This window comes from Oenanthe melanoleuca, chromosome 2 (genome assembly GCF_029582105.1).
Source record: "Oenanthe melanoleuca isolate GR-GAL-2019-014 chromosome 2, OMel1.0, whole genome shotgun sequence".
NCBI classification, from domain to species: Eukaryota; Metazoa; Chordata; class Aves; order Passeriformes; family Muscicapidae; genus Oenanthe; species Oenanthe melanoleuca.
The window spans coordinates 134,862,536-134,887,929 of record NC_079335.1 but is presented as its reverse complement, the minus strand read 5'-3'; the positions used below and the strand labels follow the sequence as shown (position 1 = coordinate 134,887,929).

Below are 25,394 nucleotides of genomic sequence, written 5' to 3'. Positions count from 1 at the left end.
CTTGTGCTTTTTTTATTGTGAATTAATTCTATACTGACATTGATAATTCAAATTTCCATCTGTGTTCTAAATGTTTTCCTGTTAATTGACAATCTTGAGATGGGTGCTAAGGGCTTCAGACCATCAGAAACTGCAGTAAGAGGGTCCTTGTGCATATGAACTGCCATCTTCTACAAAGGCAGTAAGTGCATGTTGTGAATTTGTGTCTGGGTAAAATATTGAAGTCCTCTGTTTCCTCTGTACAAATATCCCTGGGAACAGATGTTCATCTCCATAAGAGCTTACAGACAAGCAACCAAGGACATGTAACTGATAAAGTACTCTGAAATTACCTAGGGAAAAAATTGTAATATTTTATAAAAAGGAGGAAGGCACTTGTATGTGAAGGACTGAGGTCACTTTGTTCTGCTTTGTTGTGCATGCTATTGTAAACTAGTCATTTGTGTGAAGTATTTGCTTTTGTGCAGTGCAGCATAAATTGGTTTTTACTGCACAGTGCAGAGCACTAGAAGATATTCAACAGCAAAAAAACAAAGCTGAAGGATACAGCAATGCTGAACTTAGAACTTTCAAAGTGAAAATTTCTGCCTATAGAAAATTTCTGAGAGACAAAAGTTTTGTGTATATCATTTAATCATTTATTTTTTCATAATTGCAGGTTTCCATACCTGCACAAACAGTGCAGCTGGTTAAATAGTGATATCTGCCTTTGAGCTGCTAATGTGCATATGCAACTAGGGCATATATATGAGCTATGTACAGTCATACATGGGCAGAACAGCTTCAAAACTCAGCTCCAAATATTAATTTCCTCAGTGTGTTGGGGTTTTTTTGTATAGGGGAAATATTACAGTTCTCCTTTCCCTTCCTTTTGCCTCTCCCTTCAAGGTTAATGCTTTTGTTAAGACAAAAGAAACAGAAAACCTCACTGAGTATCAGCCAAAGGAGATTGGTATCTACAGAGGACGTCTAGAGGGCATGAGATATTATTGTCTCCTTTGAGCTGTTGAAGTCTTTTGGACCATTTTGATGAAAATAATTAGGAAATAGTGTTGGCTTGTTGTTAATAATGGTTTTGCATGAGTTCCATCTGTGGACCTGAAGCCCATTCATTTGTGGGAAAACTAGATTGCTCCTTTGTGGCTGACAGGTATGAACTCCTGAGTCCATCTCAGTGCCACCTGCTTACAGGGATCTCTTAAGTGAAAGTTGCCTTTCCCTCCCTTCCTTTCCTTAGGTGTTTGAAAATCAATGTCAAAGCTCAGATTCTAAATAGCCATAGTGCAGTCACACGTAAGTCTGCACTGTACTTTCTCCATTTTATTTTTACCCTCAAACACACTTTGAAAATTGCTCAGCTAACATGAGCTTTGGAGTGATTCCTTAATCAGAAACAGAATCACTCTAGATTGAATTTCTTCTTTAAAAACACATTAATAAGTCTGTGAATTTTCCAATATGAATGGAATAAAGATATGCATGAGGGAACAAGGGCCAAAAAATATGCATGAAGGCAGTTTATTGTTATATGGGATGTTATTAGCATCTCAACCTTAAGCTCAGCCTACTTGTTTATTGCACTTATGTTTCACACACTTGACTGCCCTTCAGTTTGAAACAGCATAATCTAAAACAAAAAATAAAACCAGCCCTTTAATTTAATCAAGAGCAGGGAACTGCCATTGCAATGTAAGTCGTTGTCCCTCATTAACGTATCCTTTGACAGGAAAAATAGTATAGTGTTTCCATTTCTGTAATCTGAACAACAAACATGTTAATAGGTATCAATTACCAGCCAGTTTCAGTACTTAGAACCAGTAAGAAGGCCCATGCAAGGGTTTCACATCTGGTTTTGGTGAAATTGTTCCTGTCTGTGGTATTTAAAATTTAAAGAACTCCTGTTATTGTGCAGTTGGGAATCCTAGGGGAGTACAATGTTAATGAAATCCATAATGCACAGGGATTTTATGATTGCATTTTCAAGGCATTCCTTCAAAAGGGACAACTGATGCCTGCCATGGCAGCAGTAATTGTGTTTTTACAGAGTAGATTTAATGCTCGCGTTTAAGAAAGCAGTTACATTTACACTTATCTGAAACAATAACATGCAAAATCTTTATACTTAGGGGTCTCTTTGCATCTTATTTCTCAGTCCTTTGAGAAGGAGCCACGGGCCATCATGCATGGCACGACCTTCTGGCTCAGGGATGCCCCAGTGCTGTGGCCAGCAGCCCCAGGGCAGGAGCAGGGAGATCCCGAGGAGCTCCCACAGGAGAGGTGTCAGCCACAGACACCTGGAACCCCGTGTGTGGCGTGGAGGGGAGACTGATTGCCTATTGCCAGGGTCACTGGGAACCCCTGCTGCTATCAATCCTCATCATGGGCTGTGTTTTCAAACCCACAAGGAGCAGCACTTTCTGGGTACTTTAAATGCAGGATCTGTGTGTTTTCCATCTAAACGTTTCTTCTAATGCATGTAACACAAATCTTTGCACTCCCACCAAGCTGGATGAGAGTTTTGGGTGGTACAATTTTTCTCTCATCCTGTAACAGTGAGTGAGTTCTCCAGCTTACCCACAGACCAAAAAGTGTTTGTTAATAACATGAGATTTCAGTTCACATTATGCCTGGGGTGGGACAAAACCATAAATCCAGCTTTGAGAATCCTGATATCAGATCAAAACTTTGCACCCATAAACCAAAAAGCACTAGTCTGATATAAAAACACTCAGTTCAAATTTGTTCGAAAAGGTTAACAGGGGGTTAACAGAAGTAGACATTATGCTCTGAATTCAGCATTATCTGCCATTCTGCAGCTGTCATAGGGCCATACTCTAAGATGAACTCCTTATAGTGTGTTCTGGCTAATATGACATAAATCCAGCTAATCCAGCCCAAATTTTTGCTGCTGGGTTTTTCAGCAGGACACAGACCTGATACCCTGTGTAAACCTCCAGACTCAGGGGCTGGCCCAGGGAGCACAGAAGCTTGGTCTGCTCCCTCTGGCCTCTGCCTGCCAGTCTCTATCTCACTGCCTGCCCATGCCTTTGGCACCCACAACCCCTGCAGTAATTCCAGACCTCTAGACCAGTCAGCCCTGGGAATGTCAGCTGATCTGGTTGCAAAATTCTCCCTCTGCTTCTTGCAGCATTCAGGAGTCTGGAGAAAGGCCAGAGAGGTAACAACAGGTCTCCTCAAAAAACAGCCTGGGAGATCCCTCTTGCCTTCACTGATTGAAATATCAGTTGTTTATTTAACACTAATTCTGCTGTGCAAGGAAAATATACTCCCATTGATTTAAAACATTTCTCTGTATACACTACTTCACAGAACTGAGAAGGAACTCTGAGATGGAATTTGCCTTCCACATTTGTCTTCATTCCTTTAGTTTTTAACCTACATTCTTCATTATTTGCTCCTTTGTAAGCGAAACCCAGAAGCATGCATCACTGATGTGGGCTGGTATATAGATTAATACTGATTTATTTCCATCTCACTTCTGAAAATAATTGCAGTTCATCATTTGGTGTCTCGACCTTTCATCTGTGTCATAGCTGATTTCCTTATCAGGTATTCACTTAAAAACATAGTCAGTATTTATATTTGCTGCTGCACAGCACATTTGTTTCATTAACAGGTTTAGTCTTACATCAGGCAGCTGTTTAGGCTGACTTTACCCACCAAGCTTGTCTAAATATTTCACAGAAAAACTCATGGATGTTCTAGTCAACAATGCCTGTTATTTTTATTATTATTTCTGTTTCTTTTGGAGCTTGGTACAGAAGTGAAGTGCAGCATATTACAGCATAGAATAACATGAAAACCAGGAAATCTCAGCCTCCCAGTTCTCCTGGCCTTTGAAGGACTGCCTGAGAGCTGGAGTTCAAGGCTTTGTGGTGGGGCTTGCCCATCATTAGGGAGCACACTGACATTAAAGCACAAAAACTGTCAGTCCTTTGTCTTCTCTACCACTTTAGATTACAAGTCATGAATTTGGTTCATGTCATTTTACAGTTCATAACTGCACTCCAGAAATCACAAAAAGCAGAGTTAGCTTTGTGTGAAAAAGTGTTACAGTTATCTTAGCAGTCTTAACATGCTTTGCACATGGGCAAAGAATGACAAAAGAATATTCCTTTCTGGAAATCACAGCCAGCACAGACTGTGACACAGTGCAGAACCGGGGTTAATTGACCCAGCAGGATACATTCATACCTTTATTTACTGTGACATGGGAATAAATGGTAGAGTTTCACAAAGGCAAGTACTGAAATTAGACTAGAGGGAGAGGGAAAAATAAAAGGGCCCTACAAAGTCTGAAGGTTTTTTGATTATTCAAAGTGCTTTAAGAGCTATTTTAGTACCAGAAAGTTCTCAGCCATAGATTTATCACTCTGGGGAGGCTGAAGAGATGCTCAGAGAACTGTGCAAAACCATTGGCAGCCTTATTGCTCCAGAAGTGCAGGTGCAAAATGCAGTTTAGAAGAAAATCCTCTCTACCTCCCTCTGACATGTTTCAACATCAGGCCTAATACAGAGAGGAATCCTGTGTGGCTTCAAGCAATCCTGAGTGCAACATACGGAGGAGCAGCAGAAGCAGAGCCCCTCCAAGCCTCCACTGCCAGCCTAATCATTATAATAGTTTCAGTTTTTTCAGGGGATCCATTATGCAGAGATCTCAGTAGCTTGTATGTAGCTCTGTAATTACCTATGCATCCTCTTCCCAGTCCAGCCCTACATCCCCTCAATGGCTGCAAGACAGATGGCCCTTTGGAGCTGAGATAGTGAATTAAAAATGTGTCCACCAAAAGCACTGATTCAGCAACTACTAAAATAATTCTGTAAATTTGTTTCACTTTCACTCGTTGGTTCCTGGAAGCAAAGAAATTAAAATCTTTAAATCAAAACTAAAACTAGTTTTAAACTAACCACCACAGGCTTGTTTTGTTTCGTTTTTGTTTTGGGATTTTTGAATCACATCTTGTTCTTCTTTATTTCGCAGAAATTAAATCCACTTACTCTGTACAAAGTGGTTCTTCTCTCTCTTTTGTTTTTGTTTTTATTTTTTTCCATTCAATGGTTCACATGTTTGGCTTGACTCAAAATATTTGTTACAGTTTGCTGGGTTTGGAGCTGCCATCAGGCCAAGAAATCAGTTGTTTGTGCCGTTCTGCTGGGTAGGGGAGCTCCCTCCCAGATGGTTTGCAGACCCTGTGGGGGCCAAGGCAGCCTTGCACACATCTGAGCCAACAGCCCAGGCAAGACCTTCTGCAGATGTAAAGGAAGCTATCTCAGAGGGAGATTTTTCTGAGTCTGGCAGAAATAAATTAATCTACGAGACGAGGCAGGTGTCAGACTGAAGGTGAGGTACAGCTCAGGGCTGGGAGTTCAGTGACTAAGGGCAGTGGCGAGGAGCAGAGCCTGGGCTGACACACAGCTGAGGTGTGTTATAATAAGCAGAGTTATTACTGAGCTAAAGGTCTCTGTTCTCACGGGGCTACCCTGGGCTGGAGATGAGAGGTGTGCTGCTGAGTGCTTTGCACAGATGATTATGCATTTTTATTCACTCTTTCCAGTAGTATGAAGCTGTAGAGTTCATGAGTCCTATGGGCCCTTCCCCATCACAGCATCCATGCTCCAGATTTTCGGTTGCTGAGCTATTATTTACCTCCCCTGTCCTTGTGTCATCCTGCTTTTCTGTCCCAGTTCAATTCTGTTCTGCCCATTAGGTGACATTTTCACAGCAGTAGCAAAATAGGTAGAGTGGAAGGATAAATGAGATTTCTTCCAAGTGGTAAATACCTGCACTTCAGAAAGCAATTTGTCTTCTTGCCTCCGCAGGAAAAAGGAAAAAAAAAAAGCATCTTTCAAAAAGGAAACACTTAATTTCATTTTGTCTTTGCCTCTAATGTTTTCATTTAAGGTTTCAAAAAAAGCCTTTAAAAAGGCTGAATAACCTCCAAAGCTGACTGGTAAACAAAAGCTGCTAGCACAGAAAATACAGTTGAAACATGAAACTGAGATTTGGTTCCTCTGTTTTCAGGCACAACTGGCTTCTCATCAGGGAAGTACTGTTCACACAGAGCTTCACCAACCAGCTGTACCTGTGCAGTCTGCTCTTTCTCTTCCTTGCAGCATTCTGTGTTGAACACTTCAGGCTAAACTCATTTCTGGTGTTGATCCTCTTGAAGATGATGAAAGGATCAATCTGTCCTTATTAAACCATATTAATATTAATAAACCATATTAATAAAATAAAACATATTAAACCATATATATTAACTGTATATTTTAACTGGTTGTATTTAGGTTACAGGTTATTTCACTAAAGATTAAAGTGTCTTTCAGCCATAACAGACACAGGAGCAGGTTCTTCTCCAATGCAAATACTAATAACTTCAGCTATGGACTGAAGGGTTAATGTAGCACAGAATAATTTTTAAATGTTATCAGGCCTCAAAAATTAGCTGCCCATAGGAGGGTTCCCCCCTTTCATGATATGCTTAACTAAGAAAATACATCCTGTGTTTATTTTTAAAGTCCACAGCACTTAAAAACCAATAGCTTTTCTCTTTACATAACTGCAGATAGAGTAACTTTTAGATAGGTAGAGTGGGGGTACAAAAACCAGGCACCATAATCTGGCCAAAGAAACCCTGGAAATGAAATCCTCCTGCCTGAATTTTGAGCATGCTTTGCTGAGGGAAGGACTGGGCTGGGGTAAGCCAGTCTCCCTGGTTTGCTTTAGCACCTGGGGGAAGTTGTCTTGCTAGTCAGTAACCTGTGCCATCCCTTCTGCTGTCCCACTTCCTCCTCCAGCACAAGACCAGAGCACCACTCTCAGTGGGTCTTCCAAATCACAGCCTCAGAAGTATTTAATCTACATGTGTTCATTTCCTCAGAGCTGTGAGGGACACAGCAAAAAATGTGAAATAATCTTTGCATGTGCAGTCTGTCTCTCATTTTTCACCAGACATTTACAGCACCCTCACCACACTGTCTAACTGTATCCACCTGACTTTTTTCTAGAAGGTAGAAGAAATTCATATTTTAAAAAAGCAGTGACTTGCTCAGTGACCCAGCAGTAAATTAAAATCATCATATACAATGTGTATGAAATAGAAAATCGAATTTTGATGCAACAAAACTGACAGTTCCATTTAACAGAGAATAAATGAATGCAGACTCCTGTGGATGAATGACTGATTTAAAGAGACTCTGCCGATTTTCCAAGATGAGAAAGCTGATCAAAAGAAAATACCTGTATTTCCATGTTACAAAGGTTGTATGCTTATTCCAGTGAAATTAGGCTTAAAAAAGTATTATACCACAGACACTGGCACTTTTTCCTCGTTTTGCTGTGATTTTTTACAGAAAGCCCAAAGTCTGAACTCTCAAAAATATCTGAGTGTAGTAAATTCCAGTTATTTCAGTGGAACTGACACTGAACACAGTGCTTGCACAGTCAGATCTATCAGTGCCATCAAGGTGTGCTGTCTGAGACAGGAGAGGTTTCATTTTGCACAGTAAATCATCCCTTGCTTAGCAGCTCCCTACCATTAGCATAGGTATGCTGTGAAACAGGAAGGAGAAGTTTTTACTGTGTGTTTACACATGTAGTATTGTACTTATACTCAAAATGCCACAATTATAAATCAAGCCCTTCTACCTGTACCCTCTGATTTTGACAGGACAGCAGCTGGCATAAAAAAAAAAAAACAACAAAATAACTTAATAGGCAAAATTCATTTTTTTCCACCCAAAGTCTGGTTATTCGCATGTGAAGAAGTCTGAGAGAGAAGCTTTGGATTACTTGTTTCCCATTTGTGCATTAGTTGCTCAGTACACTTAGGGAAAAGAAAGTCCTACAATTATGTCCTTCTGCCAGAAAAGAGTGGTTCTGCAAGTATTGCTATAGAGTTTCCCTTTTCTATAGTTTCTAACACAAACCAGGGAAGGTCACATTCAAACTGCACTAAATAGTTGTCTTCATTCCAGATCAGAGGATTAAGCTCAGGTTTAAAATTAAATGTAAATTACAAATAAGTATTCAGAAAACGTTAATTAAAAGTATTACGTTCCTGACTCATTTATTGCTCAGCAAGGGTTCCTAAGTATCTTAGCTGGAGAAAGGGGCCATTCACATTCCTCCTTTTTTTTGACCAAGTCATTGTACATGTCTTAGGTTATCCATTTGCAAGTTAATGTAGTGCTGAAGCAAAGGTTTTCATTTTAAAGAAGTAATATTTCACAGCAAGATATGTTCCTGCAAGATGTAAAACAATCTTTTTCTAAAGCACTGGGAGTTAATCAGCCTTTCTCTCCATTGCTACAGAGAGGATTTGAATGGCATAAGATGCTGATTGCTTAGATCCCAGAGTCTATAGAAAACCCAATACGATTACATTTTCCTCCCTTTGTTATCAGAGTTTATTGTATCTTGGTGTTCAGGTTTTAAATAGTGTTCAAGTAAGAAAAATAAATTAGGAAAAAGGTATTTTCTGAGTCTTCTGAATAAAGATGGCATTGCATCAAAGCCCCACATGAATGCTGTGAGGTGCAGCTTGCAAATGAGTAGCAGGGGGATCATTCCCTGTCCCTGCATGTGCCTGGATGCATTTCACCCTCTCAGGGAGCAGAGCCAGGCTCCTGCAAGGACTCACACCCCAGAGTTTTGGGGAGCAGGGCACTGCCCTTGCTGAGCCAGGCAAGGACTCTCACCCCAGAGTTTTGGGGAGCAGGGCACTGCCCTTGCTGAGCCAGGCAAGGACTCACACCCCAGAGTTTTGGGGAGCAGGGCACTGCCCCTGTTGAGCCAGGCAAGGACTCACACCCCAGAGTTTTGGGGAGCAGGGCACTGCCCTTGCTGAGCCAGGCAAGGACTCTCACCCCAGAGTTTTGGGGAGCAGGGCACTGCCCTTGCTGAGCCAGGCTCCTACAAGGACTCACACCCCAAGGGTCACACTGGTGGCAGTGCCTCTCCTGGCCCCCTCTCAGCATTTCTCTTTCACATCTGATCTTTATAGTTTCCATACTGGAGCGATTTGGTTTGCTGAGTTCTGGAAATGTCTCCAGTTAAAATGCTAGTGTATTAACCTGCTGTACTGAGTCTCTTTTGTTTCTCTTTACCAGAGTGCTGCTTGCCAATTTTTATGACTACAGCAGATTTTACTATTCAAACAGAACCAGATGGAACACCAGTTCAAAGAACATGTCAGAATTAAATATTTCTTTTTTAATTAGTTGCTTCTGATTTATGCAAAAAAAATTAACATAAGAGTGGGAGAATGTGCCATGAATCCAGATGCAACACAGCCCACACAAGCATTATCTTTTCTCTGTCAGAGACAGAAGCTTTTTCTTTTATTCTTTTCTTGTCTTTTCTTTTTCCTTTATGTTTCTGGATTTCATTTTTCTTATGCTTTCTGCATCTTTCCCTTCTTTAACCGGCCTCATGATGATGACTAAAGTTCTCTTATGTTTATCAGTCATACTTTTTCACCATTATCCTAAATTTTTTTCTATAGAAACTGTCTGATCTGCTTCTGAGAAAAGCTACTGTACTCAATCCTGTGACCAACTTGATAGCATCCTCTATTCTTTGTTTTCAGTTGGGGCAATCTTTACACTGAGGTATTTTTCTTCTGCAGAAAGGGATTTTAGCAGAAGGTAAGGATTGTGAGGAATATATATTTCAGCTGCTAAAGAAAGATTCATTTCCCTTTTGTTGCCAAGAATTCCTATGTCTTTGGCTTGAATGTTTGCTCATCTCTTCTTCCATGCTTCCCCATTTTTGCCAAGTCACATGAGCATCAGTTAGTACAACATGCTGACTGGGGACTACAAGCTGAGCATGAGAATAGCTGCTTTCCTTTTGGGGCTTCCAGGACGTTGCTGTCAAGGTCAATGAGAAAGACTTCAGTGACTCAGGAGAGATCTTAATAAGAGCAATATTTTCTCCCCACTTTCTTTATGGAGCTGCCATAAGTATCACTGGGAGTTTGACACAAATTTTGGAGGTAGTTTACAGTCTTAACTATTTTCACTTAAATCCAGGATGAATATTTACAACCTGTCATTAATCAAGGAATTGTGTTCTTATAATGACTACTCATTTCAAGAATGAAGACTTTTGGAAGTAATTTCCCAACCAAATTAATTAGACTATTCTCAGAATTTCTGCTGGAGCCTGTCCCATTTTTACTTAGCATTACAATCTAAGAAATTAAGGAATTAAGTCATAGTTGTATACACCTCATGAGAAAGCATGATTGGCCAAATCCACAGCAGTGTTAAGAAAATAGATCAACTCTTGCTTAATTAAATATTTGACAGAACAGTGAAGCATCACAACAGTTAATCTGACTCAGAGCACTGTATGCTATCTAGGGAAGTGACACGGCTCTCTAAAAATATTTTCTTTGGTATGTTGTGTCAAGTGATGGATTGTACAGCTTTTCAAGCCACAAGAGATGCCCACAACAAAAAGCTTCCTGTTGTTAATCAAACTCCAGCACTCAGTACTTTATTTTCTCAGGCTGTTGAACAGACCTACAGTAGGAGTGTTAAGAGCTGGCAAAACTGCTCCCTTGCTACAGCTCCCTCAATGACTGTATTTTATTTAACAAGGCAGATAGATTTTCATTCTGAAGAGAAGCTCTTCCATGCTACAACCTAGTTATGTATGACGACAGGAAGCAGCAATATTAATTTCAAGCCGTGTAGTTGTGTGTCATTCTTTATCCAGCAGCTTGCTCAGATTTGCTGTGGGAAGCATTGTGCACAGCTAAATGTTATTTTTTTCCTTCTCCTTAACTGGTCTCAAATAAAATGTGTATGCCTCCACTTGCATATCTCTGTCTTAAAAATATATCACCCACCTGCATTTTTTGGAGACAGCAATGCACCAATAAGAATATTTCTCGTGAATGCTAGGAGATGTGAAATAAATAGAAAGGAATAATTCATATGTAGAAGCAGCTAGTGCCTCACAATATGCTTCTGTAGGAAATAAATTTATTTTAGAAATAGGAACAAGTGAGACTTTTTTGAAAAAATCATGAACATTTCTCTCCTTGGAAAAAAAAATACAGACTTGAGATTCTCCTCAGTTTTTGTAAGTTAGGGGCCCATTTCTATAGGCAAGTCTGCTCCCAGACTTGCATTTTCAAATAAAGATGTTCACCTTGCAGCACAGGCAACTATCAAAGGCTGTGTTTTCAGATAAGGCCCTTAAGCATAATTTTCCAAGAGAGATATGCTTCTTAATCTGAATGAAAGTGAAAATTTGGAAAAAAAAAAGAACTTGAAACATGCTGCCGTTAGTCAAAGCTGAAACTCTGGTCATGAAAAGGAAATGTGAAGATTTCAGGTTTGGAGACAGCTGCCTATCTCAGATCACAGCCATAAGGCTTGCAATAACTTACAAAATTGCTTGCATTTTCTAAAATAAATACCAGATGTTTGTTTATCATATGTGCAGAACGTTAAATGTCAAATAATTGCAGGGAAATGCATTTGATGTTCATCTTCAAAAGTACCATATTTCAACACCACATCTCTTCACAGTCATTCTAACATGAAACACAAGTTCTTGAAACAAAAAGGACCAGGAAGGCCAAAACAAAAAGCTAGTTATTAAAGACTTATATTACAATCATAGCTGGAGTAGCCTGCAGCTGAGAAGAATGGGTTACCTCTGGTCATGTTAACACTTGGAGACTTCTTGGAGAGGACATACTGGGTTGACTGGAACTTATTCACAGAGGTGGGCTCTTCAGACATAAGCCTTCAAGATGCAAAACAATTCCTGTCTGGTGACACAGCTGTTCCAGAGCTATTACCCTCTGCACTGATTTTCCTGGGAAAAATAGAGAAGAGCTGTGTCTTATCAGAGCTACACTCTGGTGCCTTCAGGTTCCAGCTGCTACTAGCAATTGATATGGTTGAACTTCAATTCTGAGCAGTCCCAGTGACATTTAGAATCCGTGTTTTATGGACAACTTTTTGCATTTTATGGAAAGCAAAGTTTCAAAAAACATTGGAACAAAAACAAAACGCATCACAAAGTGATTAGTGAGGGGGAGCTTAGCAGCCCTTTGAAATGTGTCATGCAGTTTCCGAGGTAGTCTTCTACGTAATTAATTTCTATCACCTTACTTAGAGAAGATTGCTACATTTAGAACTTAATTTGCAAACATATTTAGGCACCACAGAGGGGTGCACAGCGTTGCAATTCTGTTTGCATGCACCTGGAGAGGAGCAGTTCCCCTCCAGAGGCCACTGCACAGAACTGTCAATGGGAAGTAAATGCCTTAAGCCCTAGCTCTCTCCTGGACCTTTTCACTGACACAGAGCTAGTACTAAAAATTCCAAGAGATCCTTCTGCTTCTCTGCTGTTTAATCTCACCTTTCTTGTTTGCACTGCTTCTTTCTCACAAAACACCAATGGAGAAATGTTATTCTTCTCTCCTCTATCAGGTTGTGGGCAAACAGCCCCTGGCATGCAGCAGGTCTGGGGTCACAGCTTGCTTTTGCAAGGGGTTTAAAGCTGTCCTGAGCACCTGAGCTGTCAGACTCCAGGCACTCCAGGAGAGGACTACTGTTGACATAGTTCCAGTTTTCAAGAGCACATAAAGATTTGCTGACCTGAAGAGAGAGCACATCTATGTGAAGAGATGTGTTCCCTAACAAAGAGAGCCCTCCTTCCTCCAGTGATGTGTTTTCTCAGTTACTGGAGCCAGGAGGGCTAATGAGGTTGCCTTTCCTTCCTTACTTATAGCCAATAAATCAGAAATCCTCTCAGAGTCTCCCTCTCTCCCAGTGAAAGAGCTCTACCAGGTTTTAGGCATGAAAGTACATGTCTGTATCTGTTGTATGTTTGGGACTTAATCCTGGGCAGTAAGATGGATGCTGTAGGATATTCAGTGCCCTGGAGTTAAGAAGCTGTATTGAATCCCAGCTGGGACCAAGCAAAATTTGGGGGCCTGAAGTTTGCAGACAGGACAAGCCTGGGGCCTGAATGGTCAGTGACTGGTAGCAATTGTTAAGCCAGGCATCAAATAATCAAATCTCCCTAAGCCACCAATGTTAAATTTTAACTTGGCTTCAAATACCTAGAACTCTTGTAGTAGACCATTGCTTGACTTTATTCACAATGAAGTACTTACTGTATATTAAAAAGCCTCTACTAGAATAATTTCAAATCAGTTGGAATGGTACAGGCTTGGGACCCTAATCATTTCAAAACTGAAGAGCTGTTTCAAATTGTAAGAGAAGCAGATCATTTAAATAACTTAGCTCTGCGCTCCCTCAGACTTCCAGATTTTCAAGTGCACTTCAGCCTGGAAGTGAATGTGGTATTGGACATAACTCAGTGCAGCACACTTTACAATCAGCAGAGTACAGCTTGGAGAGCATTTGAAGTTAAGCTGAGATTGCTCTGAGCAATGATGCCCAGATTCCCCCATTAACTTTCAGATTGCAACAATCTAACATCTGAGACTCTCCAGTTACTTTAAATCACTTGATTGTTTTTGTGAGGTGGCGCTGGGATTTTTTATTTATTTATTTATTTATTTTTTTATTTTTTAAGACTGAAATTTCTTTATCACACAAAAACAAAATGTTGCAGTATTTCACCCCTGAAGACAGGGGCTAAAATGTTACATATAGACTTTATGGGCCTTCCAAACTGGGGCAGGGGCTTTGCCCTGAAAGCCAGTTCTATCTGTCACACACAAGGCTGCTATTCTTGTGTTGGAGAGCTCCAAAATGCCTTGCATATGACATGGGCACTGAGAGAGCAGACACTGTCCTCAATAGTGCTTCCTTCAGCCTTTTGAGAGAGAATGCTGATTTATCCAGTGCCTTTGGATATATGACATATATCCAGGAAAAAGGATGCCTGTGGGACATTCTTTATCCTATGTACTTTGGAAATAATGAAAAAGCCTGGGACATTCACAGGGCCATTCACCAGAGAAGGGTTAATTCAACCTATTATTATCCTACTAAACTCTGGACTACTGAAGTTAAATTACACTGATTAATATTTTGTGAATAGTGTCATTTTATACTGAAATTAAATTACCTGCTTTAGGAAACAAAGAGAAGGCTCTAGCTGCAGAAGAAGAGAGTGAAGAATTAGATTTTAATTGGTTTGTTGTCATGTCTAAAAATGGACTATAAGGAAATGGCAGAGGTTTCAGAACTGTGGTCACCAACCTGATTGTGACAAAGTTTTGTGCCCATTTGCAGCTATTTGCATGAGTCTCCTCTGTGCTGACCACACCTTGCAGCTCAGTGTCCTTAGGGAATTTCATTAGCATCTATGCAAGTGCTTAATGAAAGTATTAAGTAGGCTGTTCAGCAGACTGGTCCTCGAGGAATTTCTCTACTAACTCCTCTGCAGTCTGGTGGTTCCCACCCGCACTGATGGTGTCTCTGGTTCCTCCCTCGCAGAGGAAAGAGAATTCTCTGGTGTGTGAATAACATTCCTGGCTAATAAGGCAAATATTCCCATCTTCTGTGATGACACTGATTACAAAAGAGGAGATTGTGTCTATGATATTGTCAACAATATTTGCAGTTTGATTTTTATGAAATCCTTATTATTTTTGGAAGACGGGGTGAGGTAGAGAGGGTGCCACTGCTGCAATGTTGTTATGCTCTGAACTGATTGTCCTCACATTCCAAATTATTCTCTGCCACAGGTAGACCTGGGCCTTCTTCGCTTTGTTTCTGGAATTGGGACCCAAGGAGCCATCTCAAAAGAAACAAAGAAAGAATATTATCTGAAAACATACCGTGTAGATGTCAGCTCCAATGGAGAGGACTGGATTACACTGAAGGAGGGAAACAAGCCTGTTGTAAGTTTTTTTCTTTTTTTATCTCTCTTCAGCTGAGAAATAGTCTGTTGAACTGTTTAGTTGATGTCATCTATTTTAAAAAGAGGAAAAAGCTTTGGTCAGGTTGATCAGCACTATTTCCCAGAGCCAAATGCCAGCTTATGTCTCAGTAGTAATGGGCCACAGAAATTGTTTATGCAAAGCCTAAAGCAGCTGAAAATGGTGTAAGGTGATGCCCTATCTATAGAACTTATCATAATTAGAGTCATTTTGTGTCCTTTTCCTGGGCTGTTCTGCTGTTTCCCTGTTTCTCAGAGATTTTCTATGTGACCTTGAGAAAAGCATTATGCAGAACTTTTCAAAAAATGTGTCTGTCCATTATCTGCAGTGAGCTCTGGATATGCAATGTGTCAGTGCCTCAGCTCCCTGTGCACGGCCATGCAGGACTGCCAGCAAGTGATTAGTGGTTTGTTAGACTTCCAAGTATCTCAGTGATGGGGGTCATGCAGACAGATGATTAGGCTCATCTTTCCATCCTTATAGATTTTTATCACTTTTCCATTTATCAGCCGATTTGCTCTCTGTGACCTCCCAATGAAACAGCTTTAGACACTCATAAGAAAAATTGTCATTATCCGCTACTGTGAGCATAAAGCTCATTACTGAGAAGTCAGTTCTGCTCCAGCTCTCACATGAATAGCCCCAGTGAGGCTGTGCCTCCCTTCCCACCTCACTCAGGATGTGCCTGAGAGCAGCATCCCCGGGGGCTGCCAGGGACTGATGCAATTGGAAAAGTTTTGTGGTACCTCCCTTCAAAAGAAGCTTTTTTGTGACCCTTCTGTAAAGACACAGAAGAGCTGGGCAATATCAAACTCTATCAGTGTAACCCTATCTAGCTCTAAATATTTGGTTACTGGTTTGTCCCTGACTCGTCTGTAAGTGCTATGCCAAGTCCACTACATTTATCTAATCAATGTGGCAGCAGTGTTTAGCAAATACATCTTGCTTTTTGAAGCACTTTGGAAAATAATACAAAATGAATACTGAAAGCTTCTCTCTGACAGGTATTATCCTTCTGGTTTTACTGGAAGTTCTGAAAGTCAAATGACACAATGTGGGCACTGTACAGTGATGTATATAAAGATACAATTATTGACTTGCCCAAAGTCACAAGAGGAGTCAGCACAGTGGCTGGTATGAGACACAGGGTTTCCTGGCTCTGGATCCTGTAATCTGAACAAATGCTTCTTTCAAAATCAGACCATGCCTGATTTTCATTACCAGCTTCAGTTTGTAAACTCTCCAAAAGTGTATTTTACATTAGTTTCTCTTGCACATGCTCTCCTTAATTAGTGAGAACATTTCCTAAACCTGTGTCACTTGCACAAAAAGTTCATTTAAAAAATTGGTTTTCTAAAAAATGGTAATATTTTGCTGTTGATCAAGACAAGAAACCAGTCTCCGTACCAGATATTTTAATTCAAATTAAAAGTTTGCAGCTACAGGTCTCAAGGCAGCCATACACCAGTGTTGCACATAAGAATCTGTGTACTTTTAAAAAAGACTCCTTTTCTCTGTCAGATATGAACTTTGAGAAAACTACAGCAGGTCCTCACAGAAAAAAAAAAGTTCCATTAAAAATCTCTTACTAGATATGAATCTCTTATCTTAAATTACTTGAGAAGTAACTGAGCCTTATGAGCTGACAGCTATGTGTTGTTGGCCTCTGCTCCAAATTAATGCAGCTACTGTAAGGAACAAACAGGAAAGTTGGACAGTGTGTGTAAGAAATGGGAGAATCTCCCATAAAAGGAGAGGGGTCTGCATCCATGGAAAACAACAGGAAATTGGTCCCCTCTATGTGAGGAAGGAGCAGGAAGCTGAATCACCTTCTTTGGACTGGAACATTGCAAGGTTTCAGCTGGGCTAGGAAGGAGTGTGTCTGCAGGATCCTCCACATGAAAGCACAGCACAGTCATGTGCTTCTGGTGGAAGTCTCATTGTTCATCTAATTTGACTGCCAGCCTCAGGGGATGCAGGGAAAATCTTGGAGCCTGCTATACAGATTTTAAATAGACTTCAATTTCAATATGCAAGGAGAAAGAAATTCTGAGAACCTGTTGAAAAGGATTTGAAAACAGGAGGCTAACAAAGCAAAGTTTGCACAATACACCTTAAATATCTTAAGCCCAAGGTCAGCAAAATAATACATGTTTTTATCATAACTCCATATAGGAGTGGTCTAATTAAAATGCAAATCTTTAATTTGAGCTTGAGCTTTTTGCATCATTCTATGAGTGTACAAGAAATAAAACTGTTCTAGTGGGGCATTGGGGGATTCTTCCAGAACACAGAAGTTGTTGGGGGACAAAGACCAGTGTTTGTCATTCCTGCCTGTAGATCTGGCATTAGAAACAACTCTTTTAGTATCATTGAACACCTTACATCATCATTTTCCCTCCCCAAGGAAAGCAAACCTGTCTGTAAAAAATTGTGTTAGGAGATTAATGAAATAGTTTCCCATGCAAGTCTTTTGTATCAGCCCCCACAACCAACCCTGGTTAGACCTCATGTCATAACTATCTGTGAAAAACACAGGATTATAATCACCATTTAAGTGAAAGCCTAACAGATATATACTTTTTCTTTCCACACAAAGGTGTTCCAAGGGAATAGCAATCCCACTGATGTTGTTTACAGAGCCTTTGCCAAACCAGTTCTGACACGGTTTGTGCGAATCCGACCTGTGTCTTGGGAAAATGGAGTTTCACTGAGGTTTGAAGTGTATGGCTGCAAGATAACAGGTAGGTCTTGGGAAAGATTATGAAATCAGGGGAATTTTTTGTGCCTATGCTGTGGTATTTATTTTTATGAATAAAATTCATGATCGTGATTTCTACCATGATCTGAATGTAGAAATGTTAAAAAACGACATTAAAACACCAAAACCCAAACATCCAGTGTTATCTGAATATTTTTCTGACACTATATTTTAGTTTTAATTACTTTTATTGCAATCCCTTTACAACAAAATTCCTGAGATACACAGATATTTTGCAAATTCCCACCTTATTTTTCCTTTTTAACCCTCCAGTCCCTTATGTCTGCTATTCATAGGTACTTCTCAGCAGGTTTCTCAAGGAACAAACATACATGACTAGGTTTAAAAGGATTGCAAGGTACAAACACTTAGATCTGAAGCCTGTGCAAGTAATGGTGTTTGAAGTCAAGTTCCCAGCCATGATCAGTATTGTAATGTAATTCCTTTGTATCACAGTTACCTGACAGAAATGTTTTAGAAATATCTTTTTTACAGTTTTAGGTTTTCTATAATTTATACTCAGTGGAAGTGTCTTTAGCTGTAAAGTAAAAATACAACTCACAGTTGAAAGAAAATGTTCATGATTTATTAGACTTTAGAAAACTAATTTTTCTAGCACATTTTTTAGCATTTAATACAGTTAAAAGGCACTAATTTTTAATAGCTCTAGGGATATTTTTTTTCTCTTAAGGTGTTTCTTTAGTCTTGAAAATGTTTCTTGGAACTAGTTTCCATACAGCAGGAAAATAAGATTACTGATTACTTTGTTAGAGAATTCCAAGTCATTCTATGAAATCTTTTCAGATTAGATATAGGTAATCAGAACTACTGCTACATTCTATATTAGAATTCTTCATTCCTTATTAGCAGGTAGTTCTAATTTATTTTTATCTAGGATTAGAAAAGAAGCAACTATTTAGCTTCTATATCACCTGAAAAAGTCTGAGAGATTAAAGAAATTCATTAGGAAAACCCCACATGCAACAATAAATTATCTTTTAATGTATGAAGATTTCCATTTCCAATGCCATCAATATTAGGCATCTTCAAACAGATTTTGGCTGGTTTTAGAAGTTTTCTCTGAGGAAATATTCACAAATTCAGATGACCCTGCACCCTTTGCCTTAGTAAGAAGAATAGAAAACAAGAATAGAATAGGATTTTCTGATCCTTTTGGTTCCCACCAAGCCAAAAATACTTGTGGTATTTTGGTACTTCCTGCTAAAACTAGGATGTGCAAGTTTGAACAAATGAAAATTTTATACAAATCCAATGGATTATTTTGAATATAAGAAATAAATAAGTAACTAGTTATGATAGTTGAATTGACTGACATGTCCTATTTCGGTTTTGGTGCTTGTTCAGAATAACTATTTAATTTATTTGGATAATTTTTCTCTGCAGATTATCCTTGTTCTGGGATGCTGGGTATGGTGTCTGGCCTTATTCCTGACTCCCAGATTACTGCATCTACTCAAGTGGATCGAAACTGGATTCCAGAAAATGCTCGTCTTATAACGAGCCGTTCAGGTTGGGCTCTGCCACCAACAACTCATCCATACACAAATGAATGGCTTCAAATAGACCTTGGTGAGGAAAAAATAGTGAGGGGCATAATTGTCCAAGGAGGCAAGCACCGAGAAAACAAAGTGTTCATGAAAAAATTCAAAATTGGCTACAGCAACAATGGATCAGATTGGAAAATGATCATGGATTCCAGCAAGAAAAAGATAAAGGTAAGGGTGAAAACTCTGCACTAAGGAAAAGTTGAGTTTAAAAAGAAAGTTTGCATTCCATTTGTACACATCTCTGTCTGATCTTGGAAAAGGCACACAGCTGGGGTGAAGCCAAGCAAGAGGATTCCAAGGAATCTGAAGGAATGCTGTGGGAGCTGTCCCATGCCTGAGGGCAAGAGCTGGCCTTAGGACATTTGCCTCTCTGGCAGAAAGTTTTGCTTATTCAACAGCCAGCTCAGGCTTGGCTCCTGGCAACATTGATGCCTCTGTGGCCCACAATTTACTGCTAAATCCCATGAAATGGGATTTAAAATCTAGTCTAAAAAGCCAAACTCTAAACCTGACAGTAAACAAATTTATTTGAGACAAATTTAATTTAATTGCTTCTTTTCTGTCAGAGCTATAGAAGGAGAATGATGTTATTCAGCTCAGTGGGGTATCCCCTGTATTTCTCAACTGCCTGTAGATTGCTTTGAGAGTTTCAGAGGCTTTCTGTAATGATCTGATCCAAGTCCCTCCAAAAGAAAGCAATGAAGTTTTTGCCATGTTATCCCAGCCCAAGTGAGATGTGTGTCACAAGGGAAGCATCTTGGAGGTTGCTTGGGAACACATTTCCAGAGGAGGGCCAAATGAATTGCTGGGTTAGATTCCAAAGAAAAGAAAATTATTATGGTCCAGAAGAGTTTTTAGGAATGTATCTGTTTTGATTTGTCTTTGGATGTATGCATTTCAGGGACTAAATTGCACTTCTATTTATACCAAATCCCATTGAAGTCTTCCATCTCATTTTGCTATCACTGCTTACAAAGTGCAGTTTTGTCTCAAAAGGCACAACTCTTTCTTAGTCCTCCTACCCAGTTCCTTGAGGAAATGAGTAGGTATGCAGCCCTGCTCACAAATTGGTGCTGTAGTACTGAGATGACCAGGGAATCATATACCAAAATGTGCCCTCAAAAGGCAAATCATTGTGGTGCTTGGCAGATGGGAGTCCTGGAAATTGCTCCATATCTCATCTGTGTTAGTTTGAAAATTAGATGTAAAAGCTGTTTTGCTGTATAGACTCATCCATTGGAGGAACCTGTGTTTCCTTAAAGGAAAAGCTGAGTGGGCCCATGGATGTAGCTTTTCCAGGCACATTTGGTAAATATTGGACTTCATTCTCTCCTGTTTTAATCTCACTGAATATGTCTGCATTTTCTCACTTTTCATCATTTGTTTGGGGGATTAAAACTAAACGGATTCAGCCTTTGCAGTCATCTCCTTTCTCTTGTTACCATGAGTTTTGACTTCATCATAAAGTGTGAAGAGAGTGTAAATCAACAATGGGATCTTACCATTTTCTTTCTAAAATAGATGTTGTTTTGACATGTACTTCTACACTGTGGCTCAACGAGGGAAAAAAATAATGCCATATGCTTTGGAAGCAGCGCGCCGTCTGCTGCATGGCTTTCTGTTTTCTAATACAGGCACTTGCCATCATTGTCAGAAGTTAGCAGTTTGACAAGAAAACTAGTGTGCTAACTAATGCACTGAGCCCATCCTCAGCTTTCATCACCACCAGAAATTAACTTTCAAGATTAATGGAACGGAGAGGGCTGGAATTCAAATCTCTTGTGGCATAATTATAATCCTTCCTGAAAATTCAATATATTTAATAAACTTTATTCCAAAGCACAAGTCTTCTTTAAAGAGAATAGGATAAATCCCATTATTTTGGAGCCTGAGGAATTTAAAATGTTAATAGTGGAATGTAGTGTTTTCAACTGTAAGTAGAGCTGGATGGGACAGAATGCTATAATAAGTCACAGCAGGAATGTGGATTAGAAACAGCCCTGTTATATGAAATGAAACACATCGTTTCACTTGGTTTAAGTCGTGACTTTCAATAAACAAACAACTGCATTTCAGAGAAGAGAGAGCAGTGACAGGCTAAACATAACAACAGAATGTGTCCAAAGGGTGAAACATCACCTTGTTTCTTAACATGATCTTGTCATTCATGCCTGCAGCTGCTTTCACAAAGACTACCATAACTCCTTCCTCTTTGACTGACCCAATTTCAGCTATTTTTTTTTGTGTGCTCAAAATGTTTTCCCCTGTAATTTAGCTCAAGCACTCAAAGAAGTGAAAATCACAAATCATCAAATAACCATGCACAACTCCAGTTCAAGATCCAATTTGTATTTCTTGTCCATGGGCTTGCTTGCTCAAGCTTACTCCATAAAGTCACCTTTCTCTTTCATACTTCTTTGCTCCTTTCATTTTTATGGGGGTGGGATGAGTTGTTTTGCAGGAGTTTTTTGCTGCTGTTTTTACAGTTCCTCTCATCATTTCTGGTACAAGAAAGTTCAGAACATCTTGCCATTTGGAACATCCTTTTAAAAATTTTCCGCAATGTTTATTTTGATTTTAAAATATGTTAAGCAGGTTTTTTTCTGCTCATCATCTTAGCTCCTCTTTTGTTTAACTACTATTTATTATACCTTATCTTTGTAGTGGAGTAAAGCAATTTGTGACACAGCTTATATAAAGGACACTCACAAAGTGAAGTTTTGCTGTACACTCCTCTCTCCTCTCCCACAAAGAGTATCAGTATGTGTTTTAAATGAACAGTCAAAATTGAATCACAGGCAGCTCTGCTCCACAAAGGACAATGATTCAATGTAATTCTAGATGCCTATTGAATCCTAATGTCTATGTGTCAGTACTCCATAGTGATGTCTTTTATAAATCAGTTTTCATTATTATATGTTGCTATTAAGACTACTATTAAAAAAGGGAGCAAGGATTCCTCAGATATATGTGTCTGTCTACTTTTTACACATAAAATGGCATTCATTCTTTTTCATATAGTAGGTAGCTTTTCTGATCATTTGCACTATATTGTTATTCAAATATAATAATATGTAATTCCATGTCAATTTGATCTGACAGGCCCTCTACACATGAATTTGTGACAACTGTCTTCCAAGCACTGGCAGCACACTGGGTCAGCCAGTGCCCTTTGAAGGCACTTGGAGGTGCAAATCCCCTAGGAAGTAGGAGAGGCAGCATTGATGTTGAAATTATTTTTTTTAGTTTAGTTGTTCACAGTCTCCCATCACCATTGGCTTTAGCAAGTGGCCAGAAGGATTGTGATCATAATGCAGAGGCATACAGTAAAAACAAGAAAGGCTTTTAGAACTGCACTGAAAATAGAATTGCACAGAAAAGAGGCAGTAGGGTTTACCCAGGATGGTTTTCTGCCTTAGGTATTCAGCCAGCTTTGCCCATGTCCTCTGTTTTCTCTGCCCCAGATGAGTAGAAGGAGTTCATTGCAGGCTGGGTTTTGTTCTCATCCAAAATGAAGGGCATCTGTTGCTTTCTTCCTAAAGAATGCTTCCAGTTTCATAACTGTATCTTAGAAGTATCTTATGGTAGCACTTCTAATCTTAAATTTGAACTGCGGTTGAAAGATGATTTTTTAGAGTTTTTCTATTTCATTAATTATTGGAAAATGTGAAAATACTTTTACTTCATTGTTATATACATTTTCATATTTTGTACTTTAGAGACTTCTATACATTATATTCTGAAGACATTTTTTGCTTTTTCCTATCTTGGGCTATAAGATAGCTTCATACCAAGGCCTGTTTCTTTGTTCTGTTGATTTCTTCTAAAGACTGATCATCTACATGGAGGCACTTGAGGTGTTGCTATAAGTACAAATTATAATGTGTTCTATATGGAAAAGATTACTGAAAAGGAGAAACTGAAGGTATCAAACAAATGCCATTGAGAGTTGTATTATGTCTGAAGAGCCCAAAGTGCAATTCAGAGAAGAGATTTTTTGTCTGAAACGTACATTTGCTGACCTGCCTTGCCTGTTGGATTATATTGCAGTTTTATCAGGAAGCAGCTTTCTTCTCTTTCTTCTAATTCTTTTTCAATAGCAGGCTCACTGGAAGAACTCTTGCAGCTACTGCTCCTGAAGTTTAATTTATGCCTTTTGAAATAGCTACAACTTGTGAAGCTCTGTCACTGGGGGAAATCAGATTGAAATTTTCTCTTGAATAGTTGGATTATTATTGTAACCACTTAAAAGGTGACAGGATCTTCACCTCAGCCATTTTTTTTCCCTGAGAAGTGTTGGAAATGTCACCCAGTTAAACCTCAGATCAGAATGTCATTTAAAAACATGTCTCATTAAACACTCAGCTCTTGTTATGACCCTGATGGATTGGTTGCTACTGAGTTTATGAAAAATGAAATGCATTACTTTTCTGAGAAGCTTTAACAATGCATTTTCCATTCTCATTTAGGATAGCAATGCCTGACACTTATTAAGCCGTTAGAATCTGGCCTACTGCTCACCTAATTCAAAGGCTGGAGAACGAAGGAAAAAAAAAATGAGCGTGGAAAGTAGACTCTCCTTTTTCTTTTTTTTTTAACAAGTATCATTTGTCATGCTTTGCAGACTTTTGAAGGCAACACCAACTACGACACTCCCGAACTGCGGACTTTTGAACCCGTATCGACACGATTCGTGCGCGTCTACCCCGAGAGAGCCACGCACGGGGGGCTGGGGCTGCGCATGGAGCTGCTGGGCTGTGAGCTCGAAGGTAATTGCTCTGCTAGAAACGAATGCACTTCATTATTTTCATAAGTGCATTCTCTACTCGGTGTGCTGCTGAGGACTGCTGTGTCTGCACAGGCAGCACATCGGACTCTCGCTTCCATGGCTGCCATTAGTGCTGTTTCTTGGCCTATTCTGCTCCTCTCTGCAACATTTGAGAGTGCCCAAGGCACAGTTATTATTATTTTTCCCGTTCCTTTGTTGAATCACAGTGATATTCTCCACATGGTTTTCCATTCCCTTAAGCAGCCTTATGATTATACTTTTGAGAATCATAGAGCTATTAGGAGAGAATAAAGACAGGAACTTAAATTTTATGTTACCATGATACAACCCTGGAGGAGATGTTTTCCGAGAATCCAGAGCTTTGCACTAAATATAGTAATTATGTCCCTCTATCCTTCAAAGGACCTGAAAGTCACACCACAAGCTATAGTGGGCAAAGATCGCTTGACTGGACAGTGTCTGTGGTGTTACTTTTGGGGGATAAAGGGGGCCTCTTTGTTCTTTACTAAGCTTTAATTTTGCAAGAGTATGTAGGAGATGAAAGACCAGGAAAAGCAAAGTTTAGACATTTGTCCTTGGACTGTGACATGCAGTCCGCTTTGATTTTTGTTATATAAACATAATGATTTAACTTCATAGATAACTACAGATAATACTATGTGAATTTAACAATTTTATCTGGTGGATAATGGTACAGTGGTGAGGCTTACAAACCACACAGCTTAAAAACACACAGAATAACAAACCACATTATTTGGTGCTTCATGTGACACCTCTCATAGAAGCAGCTGAACAGGCTCCCGAGATGAATGGAAACAACTGCTCTACCTCCATTTCTTTCTCACCATTTCTCCCCCAAGAGGGAAGTGTGGGAGGCATTTTCTGTGAGAACTGATGAGTTCTGTGTTGTTTTCTTTTAGTTTAGTGATTGAATATGTAGGATTTTACTTGGCCCGGAAAGTGGGGAGGTTGGAAATACTTCTTAGTTCCCGCAGGAAGTCCTCATTTCCTGTGGGAATGCTTAGTTCCTGCAGACTATTGTGCTACTTGCTCAGAAAAAAAGAAAACCCAGCACCTGCCTTATGTAAACTCACAACCTGTGGGCAAAGCCCTTCAGCCACAGGGCTCCTGTAGCCCCCCAGCCATCAGGAGTGAGTCTGTGGACCACCTTACAAGAATATATTGCTCAGTGAGATGGGGAACCTTTGCTTTTAGGCAAACTTCCTTTTTCCACTGGGACCTATCTTTTCACATTTTTCTTTCTGCTGTGGTATACTTTTGATGTATGCTCACCTGTAGGTCACCCATGGACAGGTGAGGTCAATTCCCATCTGCCTGTCAGAGAAGCACAATAATGCTTGATGTTG

General features: G+C 39.6%; 1 protein-coding gene across 3 annotated transcripts in view; it reads left to right on the top strand.

The window, feature by feature from the left end:
• The window catches only part of NRP1 (neuropilin 1), a 113,292-nt gene that overhangs the window by 64,990 nt on the left and 22,908 nt on the right, over nt 1–25,394 (top strand). For all 3 annotated transcript variants that reach the window (XM_056483508.1, XM_056483506.1, XM_056483505.1), the window contains exons 8-11: nt 14,715–14,870; nt 17,509–17,653; nt 19,075–19,406; nt 23,863–24,007. In XM_056483508.1, coding sequence (XP_056339483.1) covers nt 14,715–14,870; nt 17,509–17,653; nt 19,075–19,406; nt 23,863–24,007 — 778 coding nt within the window. The remainder of the gene's footprint in view (nt 1–14,714; nt 14,871–17,508; nt 17,654–19,074; nt 19,407–23,862; nt 24,008–25,394) is intronic.